The 25453-nt window shown below is 40.1% G+C and overlaps 1 protein-coding gene across 12 annotated transcripts in view; it reads right to left on the bottom strand.

The window, feature by feature from the left end:
* Nucleotides 1-25453, bottom strand: part of plekha7b (pleckstrin homology domain containing, family A member 7b) — an 81252-nt gene that overhangs the window by 33979 nt on the left and 21820 nt on the right. For 11 of the 12 annotated variants that reach the window (XM_075459958.1, XM_075459961.1, XM_075459954.1 and 8 more), the window contains 5 exons: nucleotides 12791-12874; nucleotides 5995-6106; nucleotides 4519-4623; nucleotides 3977-4049; nucleotides 3413-3513 (listed from right to left, as the gene is read on the bottom strand). In XM_075459958.1, the coding sequence (XP_075316073.1) occupies nucleotides 3413-3513; nucleotides 3977-4049; nucleotides 4519-4623; nucleotides 5995-6106; nucleotides 12791-12874 (475 nt within the window). Of the gene's footprint in view, nucleotides 1-3412; nucleotides 3514-3976; nucleotides 4050-4518; nucleotides 4624-5994; nucleotides 6107-12790; nucleotides 12875-16073; nucleotides 16210-25453 lie in introns of those variants that run through there. The other variant, XM_075459959.1, reaches the window with a different exon arrangement.

The following is a 25453-nucleotide window of genomic DNA, read 5'->3' as shown; positions in this document are numbered from 1 at the left end:
CAGAAGGACCATCAGTTCAAAAAACCTATATCTCTGATATGGTAGTTTGGGTGCATTTTAGTTCCTATGGAACTGACAACTTGCACATCTGGATAGGCCCAATCAATGCTAAAAGGTATATACAAGTTTTAGAGCAACATATGTTCCCATCCAGATGGTGTCGAAACCACATACTGCATCTAAAAAAACAGCATGGCTTTGTGACAGAAGATTTTGGGTGCTGGAGCGGCTGTAGTTCAGGCCTTTCACAAACTGAAAAGAATCGACCCATGATGAAATCCAACATATGACAAAGACAGTTGGAATGCTCAATCATACAAGCATTGGACAATATTCCTCTCCCAAAGGTCCAGGAACTGGTCTCAGCAGTTCCCAGATGTTTACAAACTGTTATAAAAAGAAGAGTGGATGTCACACATTGGTAAACATGGCCCTGTTCAAACTTTTTTTGTGATGTGTTGCTGCCATCAAATTCAAGATGAGATTTTTTATTTAACACTAAGACGTCACACTTTCAAAATTCAATATGTTTTCTATGTTCTATTGTGAGCAAAAAAAATTGGTTTACGAAATTTGCAAATCATTGCATTTTTGTTTTTATTTACAGTTTACATAGGTTCCGAACTTTATTTGAATTAGGGTTGCATATTAATATGACATCACATTGTAAAACATTATATAAATGCATTTAAGAAGGGAACAAATTGCTGATGGAAACACACATACAATGAAATGTGATGAAATTAAAGAGGATTGTGGAAAAGATGAGACCCTGCCTGCCCCCCCCCCCCAGCCACACACACACACACACACACACACACATACCCCACGATGATGAGCAGTGATAAATGACAAGCAGCTTGAAAAGACAAATACCAGAGCCACTGAGCTTAATACCATAAGTGCTGGATATTATCGCCATGCTCTACCAAATGATAAAAATTTATAGAAATGGAAAATTGATCACTTTTTAAATATCAGGACGTTCCACATTTCACTTTCATACTCTGTGGGGTCCAACACAGAATGGATTTGAAATGAATCAAGCACTGACTCTCGCTTTGACTCTTGCACAGTCGTACAGTATAAACAGAAGGTACTGTAGCTTTGTCCTGGACCTCCCATCCCCAATAATTGTGGGAGGGAGAGTTATGACTCCTGCACTGTATATGTAATTATCAGTGTTCCAATTGCACATATACTGTCAAAACAATAAACAAATGTGCTGCTGTCCAAAGCAGCACATTTGCAAACAAAAGCACTTTAAACCCCCCCCCCCGCCCAAAAAAAAAAAAATCTCAGGCAAACCATGAACTGAGATCATTTAAAAAAAACACGAGCTCTGGCATTGTCCTTAGATGACTCGCTGTGGTCATGCCCGTTCTTGTTAAGACTTAGATGCACATTTGGAAATATGCTCTCCACAGCAAATAGCGAAATATGAACCAAAATGAGGTGAGGATGGTGCTCTGCCGATGGGGCTAAAGTGAAATCAAATACCTATTCATGCAAGACAGGAAGCCTTGTGACTCAGGACGGCCACCCGCAGAGAACAGTACTCACTCCGCCCGCGCAAACACACCAGGTCACAATGGAAGGCAATTGACCAACAGGGAATGAGAGAAACACAGTGTGATGAGCAAAAATAAGGGAACAGAAAACAACAGGAAGTTACAGCTGATCAGTACTGACTCAAGTAGAAAGAACAGAATTGGCTCCTGCTGTGGTTTTGTTGAATGGGTAACGGGAGGCAGCATCATAGGCATTTTGCAAGTTTACAATCCGACACATCTGTGTGGGATCCACAAAGCATTTGCAGTGGTCACTTTCAGCAGTCCGTTATTTTCAGCTCAGTTTATCTTTGTCTGCAATTCACAGGACATGTCAGGACCTCTAACAGCCTGGAACATCCCAACTACTGAGATGTTGTCATGCTTTCTTAGCAGTAACTGAAATGTTCTACGGCGCCTCACATCTCTTGCTCTTTCATGCATAATGACTCAAAGAGAGCTCGGGGAGGCTGGGGAAACCTTTAAATACAGTGATGTACAGCAGAGCCCAGGCTCATTATCTCACCTTACTTTGCGTACACTCCCCGACAAGCAGGGGGAGGAGATGGTGAGCAGGCTCAGTGAATGATTAACTTTCCAAATTGCACAAATTCCATTGTATGCGATACGATCTTTAAAATGCAGAAGATATGTTGCACACGAGCACACATGTTCATCTACCGCCATACACACTGCCATGTGTGTGCACGCCGACACATTAACACACATCATCCAAGAATAAAATCCCCAAGTACAAAGGAGCTGAAAGCATTGCAACAGAACGCCCTAAAGCTGCAGTGGTGCATCAAACATTCAGGCACTATTCTTCTTTGTTTCCACAAAGGAGGAGTTGGATAATGTTCTCACTCAAGGGACATAAATCTCTTTGCTCTCTTTTGGTAAAATTCTTTGATGCATACAAGTGAAAGTAACGACACATACTTTTACGTAAAAGCGATACCATTATGCTGGCCAGCTGTGACATTACAGCACACCGCCATACAAAATTCAGTGAAAGAGCAAAGCTGTTGCAGTTTATTGAAGGCTGCACTGCTGTACCCTCCCCTAAACACTAGCGTAAAACCTAAACACAGTAAAGATTTTTGCTCTCCCTCCTGTCCACAATAGGAGAATAATGCAGACCATGTCTGCAGTCAGACTGCAGTGCTAGTTTGATTGGATCATCTACTTTAACAATCCACTGTGGCACATGCCATCGGTTTTGTGTGAAAAGGCCAGAGGATCAAAAGTTGTATCAGACTCTGGACAGCTTAACTAAATAAAAATTAGTCTTAGTATGGTTTGAAAATATTTTTGTCAGTGCTAAACAAATCCTCTTATCCATCAATAATGAAAAATTATATTCCTCCATTGAAATAAAGCCATATTTCACTGATTCATGAAAAACAGAAAATGAATCACTGTATTTGTTTTTTTTAGTTTTTTTTTTTATCTCGTCTTACTGTATAAAAGAAGCCTTAAAAGTTGGAGTATAAACACTGCAATTATAATCTGAAAAAGGCTGACCTAACAGTGAGCCAAAAAAAAAAATCATGACCTGGTTTTGACGCTCTGTGCTACAAACACGTTTTATTTGGTGCTTAGTTGTGGATGCTTTTTATCCCACTGTCGCGGTAGATCATAATCTATCTTCTAGATACAGAACAAAAAACATATATGAGACATGTAAATGAGATCTAGGCAACAGGACGTAAACAAGCAGTCGTCCACAGGGAGATCAGTATGTGACAAGTGTTACGTGATGTAGCAATAACAAACGATGAAAACAAAAAAATGTGGAAGCTACATGTGTACATGATGATGTCCACGAATAGATCGGATCAATGTCACCTCCGTGTTACCTTGAAAGCGTATTTTCGGTTTATGTGGTCATCGGGCTCAACCGGTGCAATGACATAACTGGGCAGAGGGATGCTACCCAGCACCGTTTCCTCTCGACTGTCTGTGAAGCAAGAACACACACAGATTATTGTTGCAGACATTCAAAACAGTATCTTACTCTGCCAAGATCCTTTCACATTGTTCTCACAAGCGAGGGCAGATTTACGAACAGCAGGAAAATGAGTGAGGCATAATTCATGGGTGACTCTTGTCACTACGAGGCCATGCGGCAGCTTGGTGCCCGATGTGGCATGTGCTTTATCTATTATTCAGGATGATTAATGAGGGGGATGAGGTAGGTGCTATAGCAACACAAGCAGAGATTAAATCCCATAATAAAGAACTCAAGTTAATAGGGTAGGAGAAGTTGGTGGAACTGAAAGAGGGAGAGTATGAGATGTCTCAAATCTACACACAGTCTAACATTAATCAAAGTGACAGCAGAGGAGATCACTAAAGGTCCGTACATATGATTTCACAACTGTCTGCTAAACTCTGACCGAGTGCACTTTTAATAGACTCACCTTTGTAGTAAAACAAGCAGTAATCCGACAAAACAAACCACTTCCGTTTCCACAGTCGCATTCCAGAGCTGTCCTGGAGGTAAAGGGGGAATAACAACACAGTGTATTTAGAACTTCTCTTTGCCGGAGCACATTTCAGTTCATATGTTAATTAAAAAGAGTAGTGTGGGAATAGCGTGCTTGTTAACTCGAGTGAGGGGGAGAAGGCTGCAGCCTGTGCATATTATTAGAGCAAGAATTGAATTTCTTCTTTCTCTTCTTGTAGCACTTGGCACAAAGCTGCAGTCTGTACAATTACACCCAGCTCTGCAGATCTAAGTTTGTTTATTTTATGCTTCCCAGGATTGTGTGTTGAAAAGTGCCTCATACAGGCTATCTAACCCCTCCGTGCATCAAATTCTACATGAAATGATATATACAACTAAAAAGCTAATCTGTGATTATGTTACTAAAAATGTGTTCACTCTTCAAAGCATTTCCTATGTGACAGGGCTGTGTTTTGGGCTCACAGGGACAACAGAAGCAAAGGAAACCGAGCTCACCTGCTTGTAGAGCCAGCCTCTCACCACTACCGGGATGTTGGGGTTTCTTTTAATAGCATGATCCCTCTTGCCAAAACTGTGTACTTTCCCCGTTCCTCTGGAGCCCTGCGGGAAGCAAATAACACCACAAACAGTTAATTGTGTGCTGGCTTTGATGAGGGAACTGCAGGCCAATTTGCTTTGCTTATACAAGATTACAGCGACCGATAGAGGCACCGCACTCCACAGTGCAAAGACCACAACAGCAAACTTTTGCTGCTTTAAGTGATTTCCTGGAACTTCCTTTTTTTGACACGCATAAAGAGAAAAGGAAATACCAGCTGGCTATTCTTGCAGACACATGGATCCACTTATATTCTGGCATATTTTTAGACGAGGCCAGTCATTTTCTCAGGTGCTCTTCTACAGAACTCTAAGGAGTTGTGTGGCTGACCAGATGGTTAAAAGAGAAAAATGTGGGGGTGATTGGTGGTTGAGTGGTTCGAGCATGTACCATGTTGGCAACGCTGACTGCACTGATCGCCGGTTTGAGTCCTGACCGTGTTGATGTTTCCTGCGTGTCATTACCCCAGTCTTTCTCACCCCTTCCCTGCCTCTCTCTACTATCCCGTCCATTAAAGGCTATACGCCCCAAAATAATCATTAAAAAAAAAAGGAAAAAAAAGACAAAAATGTGCAGAGGAGCGAAAAAATGCATTCATACAGATTATTAATGGGATACAATTAATATGAAAAGTTTTAATATGAAAATAATACATACACTGGTAAACTGTTGGTAATTTCCCAGAGAGTTCAGGAAAAGGCAACTTAACATAGATCTATTAACAATTCCAGCATGAAAAAGACAACAAACTCAAGGGATGAAGTGCTATTAGCTCATGTTTCAATAAATCGCTGCACTTATCTCACATTTTCCAGGTAATACATAAAGCCTCATCGGCAATTCTCGAAGTTGAAAGATTGTTCGGCAGTTGGTTATCAGGATTAAGATAGGTGGGATCTGTTCCCACAGCTGCTACAAAAGTAATATCAAACATTGGGTGTCAGCCAACTATGTCACTATTCTGTGGGGTTCTATCCTGTGTTTCTTTGGTATCTCCTCGTTTCCGTGGCAAAACATGTTTACTGTGAAAATGTCCAAGGTCGCTGTGGAGACACCGATCATCCACCCCCACTGGATGTGTATATATCAGTGTCAACTTAAAAAGCTTAAAAACAGAAAAAAAAGTTATCTATTGTCATCGAAAGATCAATGAGATAGAGCTGATGGAATCAATTCATCAAGATGGCTCCTCAAGCAATTCACTAAATAAAAATATCTAAATCAGTCATGAGTGAAAAAGACAACCTAAGAGGAAAAAATTCTTCATGAAATAAGAGAAGTTTCAAGCACCCATCTTAAGATTTTCTTTCAATTCAGCATTAAAACAAAGGACGCATTAAAGTAAAACCCCTTCCTCTTACAGTTGGACTCACCTTTGACCCTGAGGTGACATCCACTGCTGCTGAGGTCACAGCCTTGGAGGACTCTGTGACCATGCCGGGAGATCTCTGATGGGCCGCTGACTTGGACATACGGGATTCTATCCTGAAGTTGAGAGGAAAATGGAGAGGAGGATCAGTAACACAGGCAGGATGAGAAGCCCAGAATAATGATATTCCTCCTCAATCACTGCAGTGACAAGCTGTGAAAGATAGCACAGACATGTGCTGAGCTTTCGGATATAAAGGATATGACTATTTCCTGACACCAACACGAGACCTGTCACAGCCAATAGTTTTGCAGTGGATTTGTTAACAGTGGAAACAACACTCCAGTAATACTTGGTCTAAACACTCAACCCAGGGCACACATCTTATACACACAAATGACAAATGACAAGGAATATTTTCACACTTCATCAGCATTTTGGGATCCGAAAAAATAAGCATGGAATGAATCATAGCCCGGGCCATTGTGTTTTCAGTGAAAAGTAGGTGTGAAATAACTCTTTGTATTACATGTTATGTTATTTGAGATATTTTTGGTGTGCTTAGTTGGACCTCAGCCAGCCTTAATGTTTACAATTCATCTGCTGTAGACAGTAGAGGCAAATTCAACAATGAAGAATCATAAAAACAAAAAAATCAAAAAAAAAAATCAACAGGTTAACTTTTGTGATGCTCCTTGCTCTGTCGTGGAGCTACTCCTTGGTCATCTTGGGAGGGCAAACGGCTGACATTGAAAGCGGCTCACCTCCACCTAGAATACAAAAGCTGACTCGTGTTCATTTTGTATTTCTATATCTGCTCCATCCACCTGATATAAATTCTCTCGGGTATTTGTTCCTCTAAAAATTCACCACATCAAAACAAATCCATGCCCTGCTCACATTGCCGATATTGCTGATGTCCACACACTGCACTGTTGGGTGGTATCGCAACACAAGTCCACAGAGGTCTGCTGTGTTTCAATGTAGGGGTATAAGGTGCTTATGACTCATTCAAACTTAGTTCAATTTAGCTTTCAAAGTATACTCAGAAATAAACATACTATACTAAAAATATTGTACTGATGCTGCTAAATAAGGCATCAAAGTTAGCATCATTGTAGAGTTATCATAAAGTCTCCTCCTTGTGGAGTTTCTCAAACAGATTTGATCTTTCATACCTATGTGTCTGAAACTCTTCAGCATTTTACGTCCATGTTGCTGTGGTCAATATAGCGTGACTAATATTTTTCTAATCAACCACCCGAAGAGAGAAAATGTGACCCTAACCCTAACCCAAGCACGACTTGCTACCAATAGTTCAGGATAATTTTACCAACATGTATTAGTGTAAACAGCATATGTACCACAGTTACAAGACAAGAAAAAAAAATAAAAATAACGTCTGTAAAATTCTCCAAGCTGACTTTCATCCACACAAAGTCCCGCCACCAAGAGCTTGTACTGAAATAATCTAATTATTGTGTCTTTACAAGATGTTACATCATGCGTTTTCAAAAACTTGCATCAGATCCTACGACACAACCCAATGACACAGTAAGGCAGTCTAATTGTTACAGTTCCTTTAATAACAACTGACAAACTCCCTGAGCTTCACGTCACTGCATGCTCAAATAAATCTCACGGACAGTGTACATGTACATGTCACAAATGGAATTGTTGGAGTTGTAATTTGCATTGAATATGAGATATAAGCAAATTGATATTGGAAAAAAAATCGCCTAATGTAGGTAGGAGACATTTTTGCAGGTGCAGTGGAATCACTCAGTCTTTTTCTACACTGTTGGATCTTTTATATTTGTTCTATGCACTTAGTGGGAATTACAACAGATTTTCCATCCAGACATCCTACAGACCTCCTGTAAAGATACTGCTGTGCTCGCTTAAAATCTGGAGACTCCAGTATGTAGACCACTGCATTACAGTGAAGTCACTTGTTTGCCAATGAGGGATCTCTGAGAGTGATTATGTACTATAACAACAGTTGTAGTTTGCCAGCACCAGTGGTCAATTAAGCTCACACTCACTTCAAATACTTATTCAAGGCCTTGCAGCACATTTCATTGTTTGACCGCTTTTTTAAACTGTAGCAGCATGACTTGGACTAATGATCAAACCTATCCAATATCCATTCATGTTCCCTCCCATAGGCCCACACTGTGACTTCTGAAGGTACACGGCTTCAAAGCTCACACTATAACAACTATAATATTTGGTCCATGACAGAAAGTAAAAGACGTGTGACATCAAGAAACAATATGACCCGAAAACACTAGCAGCAATGTTGTTGTTTTTTTATTTCATCACGACTTGTGTGCCACGCTAAACTTAAACAAGGGAAAACTAAGAGAGAGACACCTACGACCCACAGTCAGTGAACACTCATAGCTTGGACAGCGGCCAGCATTTTTACAGGATGGGTCTGTCGTATCAAGGGGACGCTGTTGTTTTATGTGAAGCTTTCATACTGTTTACCACCAGTGTCATTGGAACAGTTCCCTGGGAGATTTGTTGTGGCATGTGGATGAGCCGAGCCATATTTCACATCAAGTAGTGTAGTGAGGAGGGAAACGCACTGAGCTCTGTCCTCCTGCTTCTCTTGCTATGATGGAAATGAAAGCACACTGAATCTGACATTTTTAAATCCTTTTAGGCGGTGGGTGTAGACAAGAAGAGTTAACGACTGATCTATTAAAGGGAAGAGAATTAAAGGTTTGTGGCCAATAAAGGACAGAGGCTGATCAACGTCGGGACTGGACAGCGTAGTGGTAAGATTGCCACCTTCCATGTGGGTGACCTGGGTTCAAAGCGTGAAAGGTACTACCTCCAGTAGGGGTCCTTAGGGGTCCCTACCTGCCTACATGGGATATGAATGTAAGTCGCTTTGGATAAAAGCATCTGCCAAATGCATAAACATTAAACATTAAACATCTCTGTAGGGAAGGGCCTCCTGAAGCTGTTCTCGATCCAATACAGATCTCTCTCCCCTGGGAGGGCACTGAGTTTCTCCTTACACATCCTATTCAGATATCACAATTAACTGAACAGCAACACTATGTAGTCATAGTGAAGCTGAGCGTGCAATGTAAACATAAACCTGTACAACATCATCACACAAACAACACTCTAGTCTCCAACAAGAGGGTGGAAAAGCAGACCAGAAAAGACACAGAGGAAAAACAGAAAACACCTTTAAAACGGCACTCCACCACATTTAAAAAAAAAAAAAAAAGTTAGTTTACTTGTTACACTGAGTTTTACTCGGCCTATGAAAACTGCTGTGTCTTTTCTATGGCCTGAGCTAGAAACAGACAGCCTGAATTAAAACACTGTGGGCATAGAGTTTGAAAGATGTAACACAGGCAAGAAGGGGTCTAATGAAAAGTGCTGCTTGTACCTTTAGATATTGTGGGATCTAGTGTTTCTGGAGCCTGACCTATACCATGGACTAAAAGTTAGCATACTGTACACCTTTGCTGCCCCAGTTTAAAGCTTTTTTTTTTTTAAAGCTGCCTCTTAAGCACAACCCAATTTCTAAGTGTTACCCATTCCCATTGTTTTTGAGTGTCTCCTTGCTCTTTGAACAGTGGCTGAAATATTCCCAAATAAAAAAAAAAATAAATAAATAAATCAAGAACCCATACAATGTTAGTTGTCACCGATTTATCTTAAATATAAGATCTACAGGATTTTACCGGAGTTCCAATAAATCATCCTCAGCTTTTGTTAACCGTCATGCATGCAAACTCACCCACCTTTTGTGGCTGTTGGCAGCAAATTGGAGAAATGTAAGAAAAAATCAAATTTCAATATATGGGAATTATCATAGGCTGTAAACTACGTTTGTGGAGTTAGCAACGTATTAGCATGAAAAATGCTAGTGACTTCTGTTTCAGTGTTCCCTTATTTGAATTCTGCGTGGAATGTGACCTCTGGAAACTTCTCAAAACTCTTCACTTGGTATGTGCCTCTGAAAGATTTCAGTTTGCGGGGCTAGGCAGGTCTATCACCGCACCCTTCTTCTATACCAAGAAGAAGTTTGTGTTTGAACACACAAAGTGAAAAGGAAAGAATAGGGATAAGTTGCATGCAATTGTTGAAATGAGAATGCTTCGTTGCATTCGTTAGTTACAACACTGCGCTTTGGAGTAAATGTAATAGTTACATGACAACTGCATCAGTGTCATGCTAGTCAGCATATCATTTCATGCCTCTTTCTTAATGGTGGGTCTGCAGACACAGGTCATTACAGCAGTCACACTGTGAGATGATTATCCTACATTATCCTAAATCCCAACACTGTTTCTAAGCCTGTTGTCCTATCTTTGGTCACAAGACTGTTACAATACCCAGGATATTGTTGCAATTCTGTTTTTCTTTTTTATCCTTTGCCTGAGAACAAACAAAAGAAATCACAGTGTGTACCCAGCTTTAGGATAATCAATGATTCTAAATTGACATTATGTGTGAGTGCAGTGCAAGCGTGCATTTTTATCTGTCTCTGTACTTGCCCAAACTCTACTTTGTCTCACTCAGTGTCACATGGAATAGACTCCAGCCCACAATATTAGTAGCAGTAGCCATAGCAGAATTATTAGTATTACAGTATCATTCTTTACTAATCAAGTACAGGTTACGTGCTGTAGATTCAATATAGTTAAGACACTGTAAATATAAAGTTATTTAACGCCAGAAATGTTGCCAATATACTAGTTTTAGCATAATTTATCATCATAAACTACGCTTCAAATTGAATACATGTTTTATAAAAAGTCAATTATAATGTATAATTTGAGTTTTAAGTTGGTGTTTGAGTAATGAGGACCTTCACATGCACAATATAGCATATTTCAAACTAGCATCACAGCTTCATTGATGATCACAAAGTTAACTAATATCATAAAATTCCTAAAGTTTTTGTATATCCCTGTGCAATATACCTTAAAACTATGCTGTTACATTTTGAAATGATAAAGTGTAGTTTATCAAATTTGATCCCTTTTTCAAAAGACAGCATTTTAGTAAAAGACATTCACTAATAGGCATCTTTAAACTGTGGTCATAGAAAGTGTATCAATTATCTAATTTAGACACCAAAAAAGAAGCTATTGGGAATGTAGCTGATGCTATACTTACTGGTATGAGATACACAGATTAGAGCTATAATTCTTGTACTTAAAAATGTGCAGGTGAAGTAAGAGTACTTTTAAACCCTCTTGATGGTATACAAATCCATGGCTCAACAGAACTGAAAAAAGGGTAATGGATATTTTCAAGAAAGGATTGATCACGTAGAATGCAGAAGAATAACAGCAATTAGTCTTGCGTTGCTATAACAGAGCAGCTTTTTAGCAAGGAGACTGAGGAGGCCACATGCTCGTCTCTCCAGGTTTCTGTGTATAGTGGAATCTTTGCTGTGCACAATCATATAACACCAGCCACTTTAAATACGATCAGACACCTGCTGCCTCGTATTGTGCTCTAAACCTGCTGTGTAGATTTGATGGCTTTGCAGGGTAAGATTCACACAACAACATAAAATGTCAATAAATCCAGCCGGCATGCCATGATGGTATGTGTGGTGGTGAATGAAAACAACGAGGTGCTGCCATTTAATTACATTTCTTCCTTTATTCTCAGGCCCTGCGCACATGAGCAGGGGTATTTTGACAAATCCACATGGAAACAGAGTTCTTAGACCCTGAAAAAACAAATATTCAGGGGAAAAAAAGGGTGAATATACTTATATACTGTTTCGAGTGTTGTGACGCGGGCAGGGTAGGATTTATTTTGGGCTTCCTACGTCTGACTGTGTGCTGCTATCCCCTTTGTTAAACATTAGAATATATGCCTCTCTCCCCTTTATTGACATGGCAATGGGAGACGCTAACAAGTGATGGTGTTAACCTTGTTAACATGATGTTTATACATGTTTGCACATAAATATGTAGTTGCTCACTAATTATACTGAAGGATGAGAGGTGTCAGAATGCGCTGAGGCTTTAACGTCGCTGTTGTTGCACAAGACAATGACGATGAAGTGGTTGACAGAGTAAAAAGAGAATTTTTCTCCTTTGAGTGAGATGCTTCACCCACACTCTTGAAAGCAGTGATGAGATCATCTGTATGAGAATTGTGCACCCACTGAACCTTTTAGCAGACGAGGGGAGGTCACGTATGACAGCGAGCACCTTTGGAGTGTCAAGAGAACCTGTTCGGATATTAATGATGCAAGTATGCACCACTGACCTCTGATTATTCAGCTAGATGTCATTGCCGAACTGCTGTTCTGGTTGTGATTTTTTTTTTTTTAATTTTGTGTCAGTTATGTGAACGAGCGAAGAGGGAAAAACTCTAAACACCCACGTTTGTCTGTACAAGGCCTTACAAGTGTAAAAAATTCTGGAAGCAGTAACAGTTGGGTTCTTTCACCTTAACTAGATTAAAACGAAAAGCCTTGTTATTCCAAATACATTTAAACAATAGCAAAACTGGGAAGATCAACCGGTCATTTTCACGGCTTCTGTTTGACTTAAAGAAGTAAAAGTGCTCATCCTTCTCTGTGCCATGGTATGACTGCAGCTCATTTAACTGATGAACGGTAAATTGAAAGTCAGCTGTTTCTTTTACTACGTGTTCGTGCTGATGACACACCCTCACACACCCCTCATAACACGCTTCATGGAGAGTAGAAGCGGGGAGTCATCTTCTTGGACCTGCATCACATGTTCTTGAAATCATTTCTCTATACATTTAAGCATGCAGTACGAGGAGCAGCTCACCTGTCTTGTAATGTGTATTCTGTGTTTTCGGGGGAAATCTGTCCAGTTACAGGATGGCGAAATGATGTGGCCCTCTGGTTGTGGCTGCAGTACAGAGAGAGAAAAACAATTAAAAAAAAGGAGAAAACCAAATCTGACATTCAAGTCATGAACCATATTTCTTCATTGTCAACTCAGTGTTCACTTGTATTTCTACATTTCTGTTTGTCAAACAAAACTACATTGAGTTTCTAAGCCAACAATGACGCTTCAGTCCACACTAAAAAAAAAACCATCTATGGTAGCACAGCAGCCAGTCACAGCTCATATTCTTTGGTACAAAGTGTAGGCTTCAGCAATCTCTCTCAACCAGCTCATCGGACTTCATTGATTTCAGCTAGATGAGGCCATTCATTGCTTTTACTGGAGCATAAACACCTATTACTGTCACATGACAGAATAAGAAACAGTGGCCAGTGATAGTGCTGCTTTCACGTATTCATGTATTCAAAAATTGCCCAATCTTTTCATCTACTACTCTTATGGTTTCGCTTTAGTCATTCAGTGTGCTTAGCTTTCCATTTCTCTCTCTATTTACCAAAAATAGTAAGCAGAGGAGAAGCCGACAATATCCAGGAGAGGTTACCTGTCACTGGTATTCAGCACTGCTCTCCATCATCCCCTCAAACTGTAACACATCCCTAAAGATGCAGCTGGATCTATGTGGAGCAACATGTCAGTGTAGATTCTCAGTCATCCAGGTCATGGTAATCGCACATTTCTGAAGAAGTAGAAGCCTTTCAAGCCTTTCGGATGAGAGGTGAAACATCTTCAAGAACCAAAAGGAAGTCCGGTTCACCGTCTTTGTGCACCGAGGATTATGCAGTGCAACATTTTCAGAGGAGGTGGACAGACTATAAAGTTCTGGGCTGAGACTGATGTAAGAGATAACAATATGTCCGATAGGCAATAACTTTTTTGTCTTCATCCATTTTTCCTTTAATGCCAGGGAAACAATGAAATATGCATTATGAGTGCGTATAAGTATTTCAGTCCTTCACCACACTTTCTTTAAATGAGCACATATTCTTTTATACAAACATAATAACACTTTTTTTTTTTTTTTTTTAAACCTTTCACATATAAAGATCTCTGGTGCAAAAAATAAATAACTGTTTTAAAAAAACTCTATGCCTGTTAAGCTATTACCCACTCGATGACATTTCAGTGCTGACATGACCCAACAATTTTTTTCTGCTTGACAAAATCAAGTGGAAATAAATATCGGCCACCTCCATTGGCTGATGTCATCCCATTGCTGATTGGCCAGTTGGCGTAAACAAGCTGAATATTGTCTGATGAATCTGTTAGTAACATATCAGTGCATCACTAATTTTCAGTCTAAATTAGTAGGCCCAGAACACATTTTACAAACTTGTATAAATTATTTTAAAAAAAAAACCAATCAATGTTGGATAGAAATGTGAGTAAAGGGCTTCTTGTCATAGTATAAGAACAGCAGCTGTAGAGTATCGGTCTTTTCATCTTGCTTACATTAGAAACAATAATGTATCAAACTGCAAAGAAACTGCTCTAAAGTCTGACTTGTGTTAGCAATGCATCTAATTTCTCCAGGGTCTCCCTTTTTTCTCTCCTATTTCCTCTAAATCAATTCCTGTGCTTTATCCAAATGACCAAGTAAGAAATACGACCTTTCAGGTTTTTTTTCCTAGGTACCAATAAAATACATGATGCATTTTCACAACGCAAAGACACAGATAAACAATTGGCTGAGGTAAAAATGTTTACACAATCCCCGCTTAAAGAATACCAAGAGTAAAGAAATGGCTGTATATCAAGCAGTATAGAAAGAGTCCTCTAAAGGACAGCCGCTGAGCTTTAGTACTATAAAGGCGCAGCCTGACACAAACAGAAAGTGGCTCCACGCTGCATCACCATGCAGCAGAGGGAGGGAAATTAAACTGAGCAGGGTGGAAAGACTTATGTGTTGACATTTCAGCAAAGTTCAGAAGGGAATGATGCAATTCTGCTCAAACCAAAACCATGACATCAACAATAAACTACCTACACATGCATTCTTGTATGTATATCGTGCCCTCAAAAATAAAATTACCACGCACACACAGAATTCATTCATGCTAACAAGTCAGAATTTGCTGAGCTGCACTGGGCAACTGAATTGCTCCAGCATCCCGTGTTAATTAGGATACTGTATTCTTTTGAGGCTTTTGTTTTAGCTGCATTATTTCTGAACTATTTGTCATGGAATTTGCAGCCCCCCCGGTCGGTGTACAAGCACTGCAGCACAGAAGGCCCATTTATTTGCAGAGTTAGCTTCCATTAAAGCCAGTGAGGATGCCATTCCTCTGGGGAAGACACACTCCTGCTGTAACACACTCCCTTCTAGATAATGTAGAGATACAGCTTTGTTGTCAGAGCATGTTCAGTGCAGCTGCCGGAATTACATGTGACAGACAGGATTCTGTGTGGTAGCTCTGAATAAATCATATATTGTCACCATTTAAAACACTATGAGAAGTTAAAAACAACACCCAAAATATAAAGGGTCACGTATCAAAAGATCTTGCAGTGTGCTTCTTTCTAAACTACCTCTCAGCCACAACTCTACCATGTTACCACTGTAACATGGTACAAGAGCACTAACAATCAGGTCAAGCAGAGTTTCTGTTTCAAGACTGATAATGAGGACAAAGAATGACTGGAATCTCTTCAGGCAGAGAGCTTCAATGAGCCTTATTTCAGTGCCTCACTTCCAGCCAAGCAAAGAAGAGAAATGACCGACGAGCTAAAAACACCAGACGTGTGACCACAATTTGACCTTATGCACCGACCCCTCAAAGCAACAAATATAGGATTTTATAAAAACTTCACTCATTTTGATGTAATCTGGGTTTACTCAACTGTGACCAGCTAGATATGAAAACAGAATGGTAGCCTGGTTTTGATGTTATATGCAGAAACTCGAACAATAAGAAGGTGCTCCTTCTCTGTATGCTGCAACAACTGGAGTTTAAGTTCATGGCTCAGTGCTAGAATGCCATGCCAGTCTTTTACAATAAAACAAGTAGCTCAGGGTAATCCCTGTCCAACCCAATACTGAGACCTGACAGAGGGAGAGGAGAGCCAATGTTCTGCAGGCTGAACACCTCTGTCTTTCTCACAGCAACAGAAACACAATCAAACTGCTCCACGACACACATTTTCTGTGACTTCAGGATGACACCACCCGCTTAAAGCTTCAACTACAATTTAGACAACTTACCCTTTCAAAAAGATAATCCCAGGAGCAGCAGATCCCTCTGCCTCTATTAACTTCTCTCCATGCCCTGCCGTACGATCCTCACCTGCTGTGAGATGGTGAATCATCACGAATCATCTGGGTTTGCAGCGAAGTTCACGGAAATCCTCGTGGAATTTAATGTGGCAGGTGAAAGATGCAGAGAGGGTGTCTGAAAGCAGCTGGCTTCCACGAAGTGCAGAGTAAACTGGAGCCAGCAGGATGTGGGCTGAAGGGGGAGCTCTTATTCCCTACTTTCAGCTTCTCGTGCGAGCTGATGGAGAGACCCATCTCCCTGTCATCAGGGGAATGCCTCAGAGAATTATCAGATCCTCCTCCCTTTCCATTTTCTTCAACCCCCTCTCTCACTCCCCCCTTTCTCAGAATTACCGTAACATCATCTCTTTCATGAGAATGCAAGATATGCACCTGCTGTTGAAGAGAACATACAGTGCAGTACGCTACCTCGAGCATTAATAAAAAGCAAGGTCCTTTGAGTCTGATTTTTTTCCCTTCAATAACAAGTATGTCATCATTTCTAGATGGATTCTAGAAATGAAACAGGTTTGCTGATAGTTTTCTCTGATTAGCACCACTGCAATTTAAGTTTAAAAGTCAAAGTAAATTTTTCTATTTAAAAAGAAGTTCGTTATTTGCCAAGTCATCACTGTTTGGCAAGAATTATTAATCGCTCCATGTAAACCTTGTAAGCTCACATCTGTCACGCCCAGAGACGTGCAACAATATTACTGGGCATGTATTGTTATGTTTTAAATACTTGAACGCAGTTTTTCTAGAGAAGATAATTGTTTTGTATATGTGATTATCGTCCATTGACTCTTTTGGGCTTTCACATGCGCGAGCGTACAACTAACCGGTGAGTTACATGCTGTTTATAAAGTTGTTTTGTAACGTCCCCATGCCAGTAATGTGAGAACCATGCATATGGTTTTGATGGTAAGGCTTGTGACTTTATTGTCGGATGGTTTATAAAGTGGTGTGACGTTTCTGCAGTGTGCAAGTTGTTGTTTTACGTGGAAGGGTTAGCGCTTGCCCCTTAGCCACCACGTATTAGCCTTGCATGACAGGCTGAGCGAACAGCGCGATCTCCACACAGGGAGCGCAGATTTGCACCGGTCTGTGTCCTACTATCAGTATTTGATAACCTCTAGCAATGGAAATGCGCTTCAAATGCCCCGGAGTTCCCCTTTAACTGTCTCCTAAATGCTGACATCGACAAACTGATTACAGTTAATCTTAATTAGTTTGGACTTAGTGGAGTTAATAATAATCATGCTCCAAGTTGCAGTTATATTATAAGTTAAAAGAAATCTGAGCTATTCATCATTTTAAAAACTCAGTTTTACAAAGGCGAGGCAACTCTTACTGACAATTCAACAAACACATCATTCCAACAGCACAACTAACATCCATTCTCTAGGCTCGCTTTAACTGGCAGAGGGTCACTGGGGCATAAGCTCATCCCAGAAGCCATAGAGTGAGAGGCGAGGAAATCTCCAGACAGGCAGCCGGTCCATCATAAAGGTAACACAGAGAGACGGACAACAATGCTCACCAATGCTTCCTTTATCCCAACTCACACATAATGAGCTCTTCAAGCTCTTTAAGAGCTTTTCGCATCAGTTTTCAATACACGGGGTACCCCCTTTACCAACTTTTCAAACACACGGGGAAGAACCATTCACCATTTTGCAATGGTAACAAACAAACCAGCAATGCCAATAGTAAAAAAAACTATAGTGGTGGCTCATCAATAAGTAACACAGGCCATATATAAGGAGGTCAGGGGATGATGAATGAGATAGACTCCTCGGCAGGGGACTCTTGTTCAAGTCATACTTTGGCACTGCAGTTTCTCACTTCATTTTTTTTGTCTTTATCTTGACTTTCTTTGTTCTACTACTATACTACTTCATGACATATTGAAAGTACTTGGTTATGTTAAAGACAAGCATGAAAATGCAGAAAAAAAATACATTCTATTGAAAACAGATTCACCAACCGTTTCCTCCACATTGTCATGGCAACGTGTCGCATTATCAAGTGACACACGGTTTTTATTTGTATTTATTTTTTGTTAGATTAGGTGATTTAAGTGCTTCGGTTATGGAAACGTCATGGTTGTACATTAACACAGAAAAAAAAACAAAGCAACATTTTCAAACATTGCCATGTCAATGCATCCCACAACTGTTACCAGGTAAGCACGCTACTACAGTTTTTTGTGTAAAAATGGTATATGTAACACGCCAGAAATGTGAACGAGTTGTGTTCGATCACATTCCCATGTACAGTCAATTCAGAATCCCAGCACCACCCAGAGAAAACCCCAGCAGGCACTACGGAAACAGAAAGGCCTTAACAGAGGGTCCACACAGGAGCCACGGCACCCACGTCTCAAACCCGAGTGGTAATAATAAACGTCATATAGTGCCGTGCATTTCTCCAAACAAGTCAATACTCTGCAATTATACTAACAAACAATCATTCCATCAAGTCAGGTTGCTGACTTAATTGCTAAGCTTCATAATTTCCCAATCTGCTGTAATAAAATCAACATTAATTTCAGTGAGCAGTTATTGCACATAATTTATGCACAACTGCAGAAACAAAAGAGCAAATAAAAGTACTCCAGATACGCACATACATCAGGCCAGATGAGTTGCTACAAACGTTAGCTGTACCTTGTAATGACAGTCATGTGTGTGCACATGATACCACGCGCAGGCAACGTGAATGTGTTACAGAGAGCAACATGATATTACATCATGAGAAAGAGATATCATGGTCCTCCAGACAGAGACCTTGCAGCATCCCAGGCCTAGGACACAAAAACAATTAAGCTTCACTCACAGTGGCCTGTGCACAGTATCCAGAAAAAAAAAGCCATTAATGAGATGAGCATTTAGCAGCAGGATTTCCACATATTGACTGACCTTTATTTGTTTCATAAAGGAACAATGCGGCAGCCTCACATAGCCCCATTTCAATTATATTTGTGGAAAAGCTATTTTGGCATACTCTCTGAAAGAGTTCCAATAGTGAAAGATTCCAGTGTTACTCAGTTTGGAAATGAGGGATACCAGCTTTACTCTGCGTGGTCTTTTTCGCCATCATTACTTTCATCACCAATGTTTAGAAGTGCAGCAGTCCCAAGCTGTGTTGACAGTATGACACAGATTCACAACCCCACTGCAGGACAGCTCGCTCCCAACATATGTGTTTAGCCTAAAATAGGATAAGCGGGCTTGTTGTCATCCAACAGACCATTCAAGCAGCACTGGGCAAAGACGGGCAAAATCCAGCCCAATGCAGAGCACAAGCAGGTGCACAGACTTGCATGTGTCTAAATCCCTTGTAAGACAAAAGGTTTGGCAGAAACTGAAAGAACTGTCCCCTTATTAACATTCAAGACACGCGGTTCTGACTCTGCACATTTCATTGCAGTCACAATTGCCCTTTAGACCATGTTTTTGCCCAGTATATATTGTGCTACAGTGAATTTAGGAAAAACCCTGATGTGGACTAGCAATCAAGACTGCGGATGCAAGGAAACACTATCTGCTCCAAATGAAATGCTTTACAAAATGAATTATTGCTTTTAGGGAAATTGTTGACCCACCATCCAGAGACTAAAATCTTTAGCCAAAAAAAGATGTTGCTCATCTCTGTCACATCTCATTTCATGCTTGTCCAGTTGAAATTTGTATTTTTCAAGCTCAAACGAGGAAAGAAACAACAACAAATAAATAAAAACTGGAGGCTGAGCTCCAAAACCACTTCACTCCCAACTTGTAATATACTGTCACTCAGCCAGGACACCACATATTAGCTCACCAAGTATTGCTTTGGTATCATTTTTCCAAATGCTGTGCTCTACATTTTCCCTTGACTGAAACATAGGACTTTCACTCAGGAGACTGTTCAGCTCCCATGTAAGACCTGTAATTGTTACACTTTTCTTTGACCTTATTAGATTTTAGTCACTGTTAGCTAAAGTATAAGACCTTTCTTAGGTCTAGACAACAAAAATCAACCATTAGATTGAGACAATGATAGTTTTTCAAGTTAAGAAATACATCGGGACATAAGATGAGTGCAGAGAGTGACACTAATAACGAACATTTGGTAACAGCCTCGTTGCATCTGTTTCAGAAGCTTATGGATTTCTTTCACGATGAGAAGTGACCTTTGAGGGTATGCTGTGCTCTGAAATGTGACACACTTTCCAAAAAGTCATTAACTAATATTTTCGCTCACCCAATGGAAGGTTTGCACTCGGATGTATCGGTATAAGCGTGTTATGTAATTGTTCCAGCAACTGTCTGCTGGCCAAGGGTGAAAGAGCAAAGTGAGGAAATATAGAACTAAAGCACTGTGGGATCCTCACCTTTACTCTTCCTATTTGCAGACAGTCAGCTGACAGATAAATGTTCACGAAGTTATTCGACGAAATTGTGGTTTTTATAATGCTTTAAACCATGATTGATTTATGCTGTGACAAAGGAAAAAGTTAGGAAGTTTTCTGTTGGAACATCACTCGGGGGGGAGGGAGGGGTATCAATGAAGGATCCCTGCAGCTTCCGCTCAATAACACAACAGATTTATCCAGCGCCTTACTGAATACTGATAATGCAGAGCAATGACAAGTCATTTTCGTTTTCGCTAACAAAAACTGTCAAATCATGTCAATGAATGTGTGAGTGAGTGGGAAACAGACTACAGTAGGAATTTACTATTAAATTAAACTCTTGAATTGAACCAAATAGAAGGCAATAGCCTATTTAGACGTCTTTGGTTTTAATTTCCAAGTATTGCAAAAATGTCCCTTCATCTATCAATATGTATAACTGACTTATCAAGAGTATTCGATTTCAGATTTGAACAAATTGAATCAGCTGTTCTCTGCGGTCTATAATTTCTTAAACACTGTGTTAAAGCTAAATTTAGGGAACATTCAAAGTTCATGTTAAAGACCGATTGAATAAATGAATGTTGTGAACAACACATGCTCAGAAAAGCTCTTTGAAAGCTGACTTTCGACAATCTTTCCATAATGGCAGATTAGACAGTCTGTTCGAATATGTTACGTTCCTCCTTGTTGCCTGTACTGAGCTCACTGTTCCCACATACTAATGGTCTCATCCAGGACTATCGTGGACCCAAACAACTAAAGACTGTACCTCCTTGTTTTTTGTAGCAGCAAGGAGGGATAAGATAATGCAATATCCAGTTGAAAGTGGCAAACACAGCCTTTTCTGTCTTCTCCGGTCACAGACAAAAGCAGTTATAAAACCCTAAAAAGGCCTCTTTTATACTAAAGTCAAAGCTTATACACCAGACAAATCGATTAGAAGGGGCAAAAATAATAATCCCCTATAACAGGAATGACATACTCCTCTATATTACTCTGCAGCATTCAGAATTAATCTAATAAAACTGACATTTTCCATGTTTAGAAATCTTTTCTTTTGTAAGTCTAAACACTGCAGAGCCATGTCTGGTTTCAAAGTTCTGATATTTGATCTCACTTTGGTAAAATCTCTTCTTTGTAGTTGGCTGCGGGAGAGAAGATTTTGCAAAGTAATCAGAAAAAGCATCACAGCCCGACAATGTCTCAGATAAGTGATGTGTTTCAATTTTGGCCCTTCATTGAAAATGGATGTTATCAGCGGAGTTAATCTGCTGATACAAAAATATCTAACACATAGACCATCTGACAAAATGATGAGACGAAAGGAAACAAACTGAATCTCTCTCGTCAACTCGTAAACAATGACCCAAGAATAGCCAGTGCCACCTTTTTCCAACACTTCAATGTGACCGGCACATCAGTGGGGCAGGTTAAAAGTTATTCTGCACTTCTTCACCAAGTCACTCACACACACACAAAGTGCTGAGCCAAGCTTTTTTCATCAAAGGAATGAGCCAATCTTCTGTGAAAGAGTGCCTGAGCACCAATCCACAATTGGCTTGAAAAATCACAAAATCAATTGTGAGGAGGAACATGCCGACCTTCGGCCTCCACAACTGTGACACAAAGCAGTCGGCCACTGTGGGTCACAAGGGGATGTGGGCAAGCGAGAAACATCAAAAGGAGTCACTTAGTTGAATCACAGGTAGCCCATCACAGTCTACAAAGCCATCCATCCATCCATTTTCTATACCCAATGAATCCGTCGGTTGGGTCGCGGGGGGGGCTGGAGCCTATCCCAGTGGTCAATGGGCGAGAGGCAGGGTACACCCAGGACAGGCCGCCAGTCCATCACAGGGCCACACAGAGACAAACCACCACACAAATGCTCACGCTTACAGTCACTCCTAAGGACAATTTTTTTTTTATATAGACACCAATTAACCTAACATGCATGTTTTTGGACAGTGGGAGGAAGCCGGAGTACCCGGAGAGAACCCACACATACACGGGGAGAACATGCAAACTCCACACAGAAAGGCCCCAGCTGGGAGTTGAACCTGAAACCCTCTTGCTGTGAGGCAACGGTGCTAACCACCACATCACCGTTCAGCCCTCATCTACAAAGCCACTAAGTGAAAATTATGTCTCAGTAAAGCCGCTTGTCTTCTTACATGCCTTTATGGTGGGTAATACAACAAGGATTCTCTCAAAGTTTTAACATGAGGCATGTAAAAAAAATAAATAAATAAATAAAAGCTGCTGTGCAAGTGTTCTTTAAAACACTGTGTGTCAAAAACATATCAACAGTCATGAGAACGATGCAGCACTAAGACGAAGAGTACGTTTTTGCTCTAAAACAAAGCAAAAGACCTGTATGACAATCAAAGTTTTATCACATTATCACATCCATAAGTTATCTGTGTTTCTGAATGTGTGTCAATGATTTATGTCATGAGGTTTTTTAGACAAAGGAATTGAAACGCTCCACTGTTTTACACTACAGCACCGTGTATCTGGGAGAGCTGTGTGTGAACACTCTTTTCAACAGTCTGACCCTAAATGTTGAATTCTGTTCAAAGATACCGAATAATAAAATGTCCCAGCACTTGCATACACTGTAGAATGCCATTCTCATCAATAATGAGTAAATAAATACTTTACATGAGAAATAAGAAAATGAGGTCAATCTAAATGGAAAAATGAGATGAAATAGCTGGATATATTTTTATCTTAGAAAAAAAAGAAACATTTCTTTAAAGAACAAGACCTACTGATTCCTGGAGAGTTTATTTTAGAAAAGCACATTTCATAATATCAAATTAATTCCCCTTTCTTTTATTAGGAGGTAGAGGGGTAGCTTTCTTACAGAGTCAGTCAAGGCAGCAGCAGCAACAGTTACCGGGGATCTGATCCACTCTGCTGTCTGACACAAACTGACTCAGGCGCTGTTTCTCTAGGTCCCTTTAGTTGTCGTTTAAAATTTTAATTTCTCAATTAAAAACACTTATCGTTAATATACCTGCGACCCAGTCTAGGATAAAGCCGGCAGAGAAACAAATAAATGAAATAATGATTATAGTTATATAGCAGTTTTTTTCTTTATTTGTTGGCTTGCTTGCTAGTTATTGATTTAAGTCGAATTCCCCATTGCAGGGTGTGGAGCATAGAAGCACTGCATAATCTATAAGAGCATCCTCAAAAACAGAAACAGTCAAATTTCTCATAAGACTGAAATGTCTCTGCGCGTGGACTTCATCACTGAGCTAAAGACTTTGTAGCGGACAGGGAGGAAGCTGGATATTTTAGATATACACATGCTGGTTAGCAAAGCAACTTGAAGCTGGGGTCAAACCAAATTATCACAGGTCAGGTGAAAGGCAGTCAGTGCTGATGAAGGAAATTCTGACTGACTCTTTTTCCTAATCTAATCAAAATCATGTTGTGATGTTACAACCAAAGCAACTCTATCTCTTGCCTTTAAAACTCTGAAATAAGTTGATGTGACGCCAGACAGGAATACATCCTAGGTCATTCATCTGTATCTTCAAAATAGACAGTTCCCAGAAAACTGGCACCGACTGCAAATATTTGCACTCTAATAAGGATCGCTCTTGGTTTTTATTGAGACTCCTATAGACTCCCCAAAATTTGGACAATCAAGTTTACCTAAAACAATGGCAAAGCAGATCATTTTCTTACTTTTAAACCCTGAACTACAGCTCCTGCTTGCATTATACATACTATGTATGAGCAGCTAAGCAGAAGCTCCAACACAAATCACAAAGCCAAACAGATAATCATCTAGCTGTGCAATGTAGGAAGGGATAGGATGTGAAGTATGGAGGAATGCTAAAGCTGAGAATGTTGAGAATCATGTGCAGTAAGCTCTGTTGGTAGTACTGTAAGCTGTAGCCAAATTACAAATCTTCAAGTGACCTTACAGTGATGACAGCACATTGAAATCTTGATAAACATAAAGAAATCCTCTAATCCTCCAAGAGCGATTGCTATTACTTTAACAAAAGCCACCAATAAAAACAACTTTAAAAAAGTATTCAAATTATTCAACTTTTTTTGCATTTCCTTAAAAAATTAATTTGAACTCGACCAACTCATCCTGTAATCCTTTCAAGGAATTCCACCCACGTGTAGGAGGCTTACCGAGCAAAGCGATGACTGAACTGTCAGCAGAATGAAAAGTGAGAATACCGAAGAACTCGAGGTTCTGATCGACGATAAAAAAAAATCATCAGGCAAGATAAACAGATGATGGGTAACCCACACCCTCTGTGTGCTCACTGTCCATTCCTAAACACTCCCATCTTGTGACCATTAATACTTCATAGCAGCGATGAGTCACTCCGAACAGTCGGACAGAAAATATGTAATCCATCACAGGTCAGAGACACCCTGTAAACACACCACGAATGTCCAACAAACTCCAAGCAAAGACACAGCACAACTGTGAATTTAAGAGAAGAAGAGCGCAATAATGAATTGAGACCAAAAATCTAACCAACAAGATTTCTTACAAAGTACAGTACACAGGCAAATTTAAACATATAGCATTTATTTCAGGTGGAATGGAAAATGTGGCATTTGCTGGAGTTCAGCAAAATTACAAAGACAACACAAGAGAGGAACATTCTCTGCCACAGAAGACACTGCTCCCAATCTAGCTTGTTTGTAGTCTAGGCCTTACTCTACTTTTCTTGCTGGAGACAACATAAATTTAAAATTTTTCCATAAAGCCAGCAGCTAAAAAAATAGAAGGAGCAGCTGTCTCTCACTGCTTACCGATCAGAGCTCACTCAGCATTTTGGGAGGGAGGGATGACAGGGACAGGAAGTGAAACAGAATATTTCAGACAGATGACAAGCGGTAGAAATAGTGTAGAAATATGAGAAAAACAAGGTATTTTCTGAGC

This window comes from Odontesthes bonariensis, chromosome 1 (genome assembly GCF_027942865.1).
Source record: "Odontesthes bonariensis isolate fOdoBon6 chromosome 1, fOdoBon6.hap1, whole genome shotgun sequence".
Lineage (NCBI taxonomy): Eukaryota > Metazoa > Chordata > Actinopteri > Atheriniformes > Atherinopsidae > Odontesthes > Odontesthes bonariensis.
The sequence above is the reverse complement of the archived record's forward strand: the minus strand, read 5'-3'. Positions and strand labels throughout refer to the sequence as shown.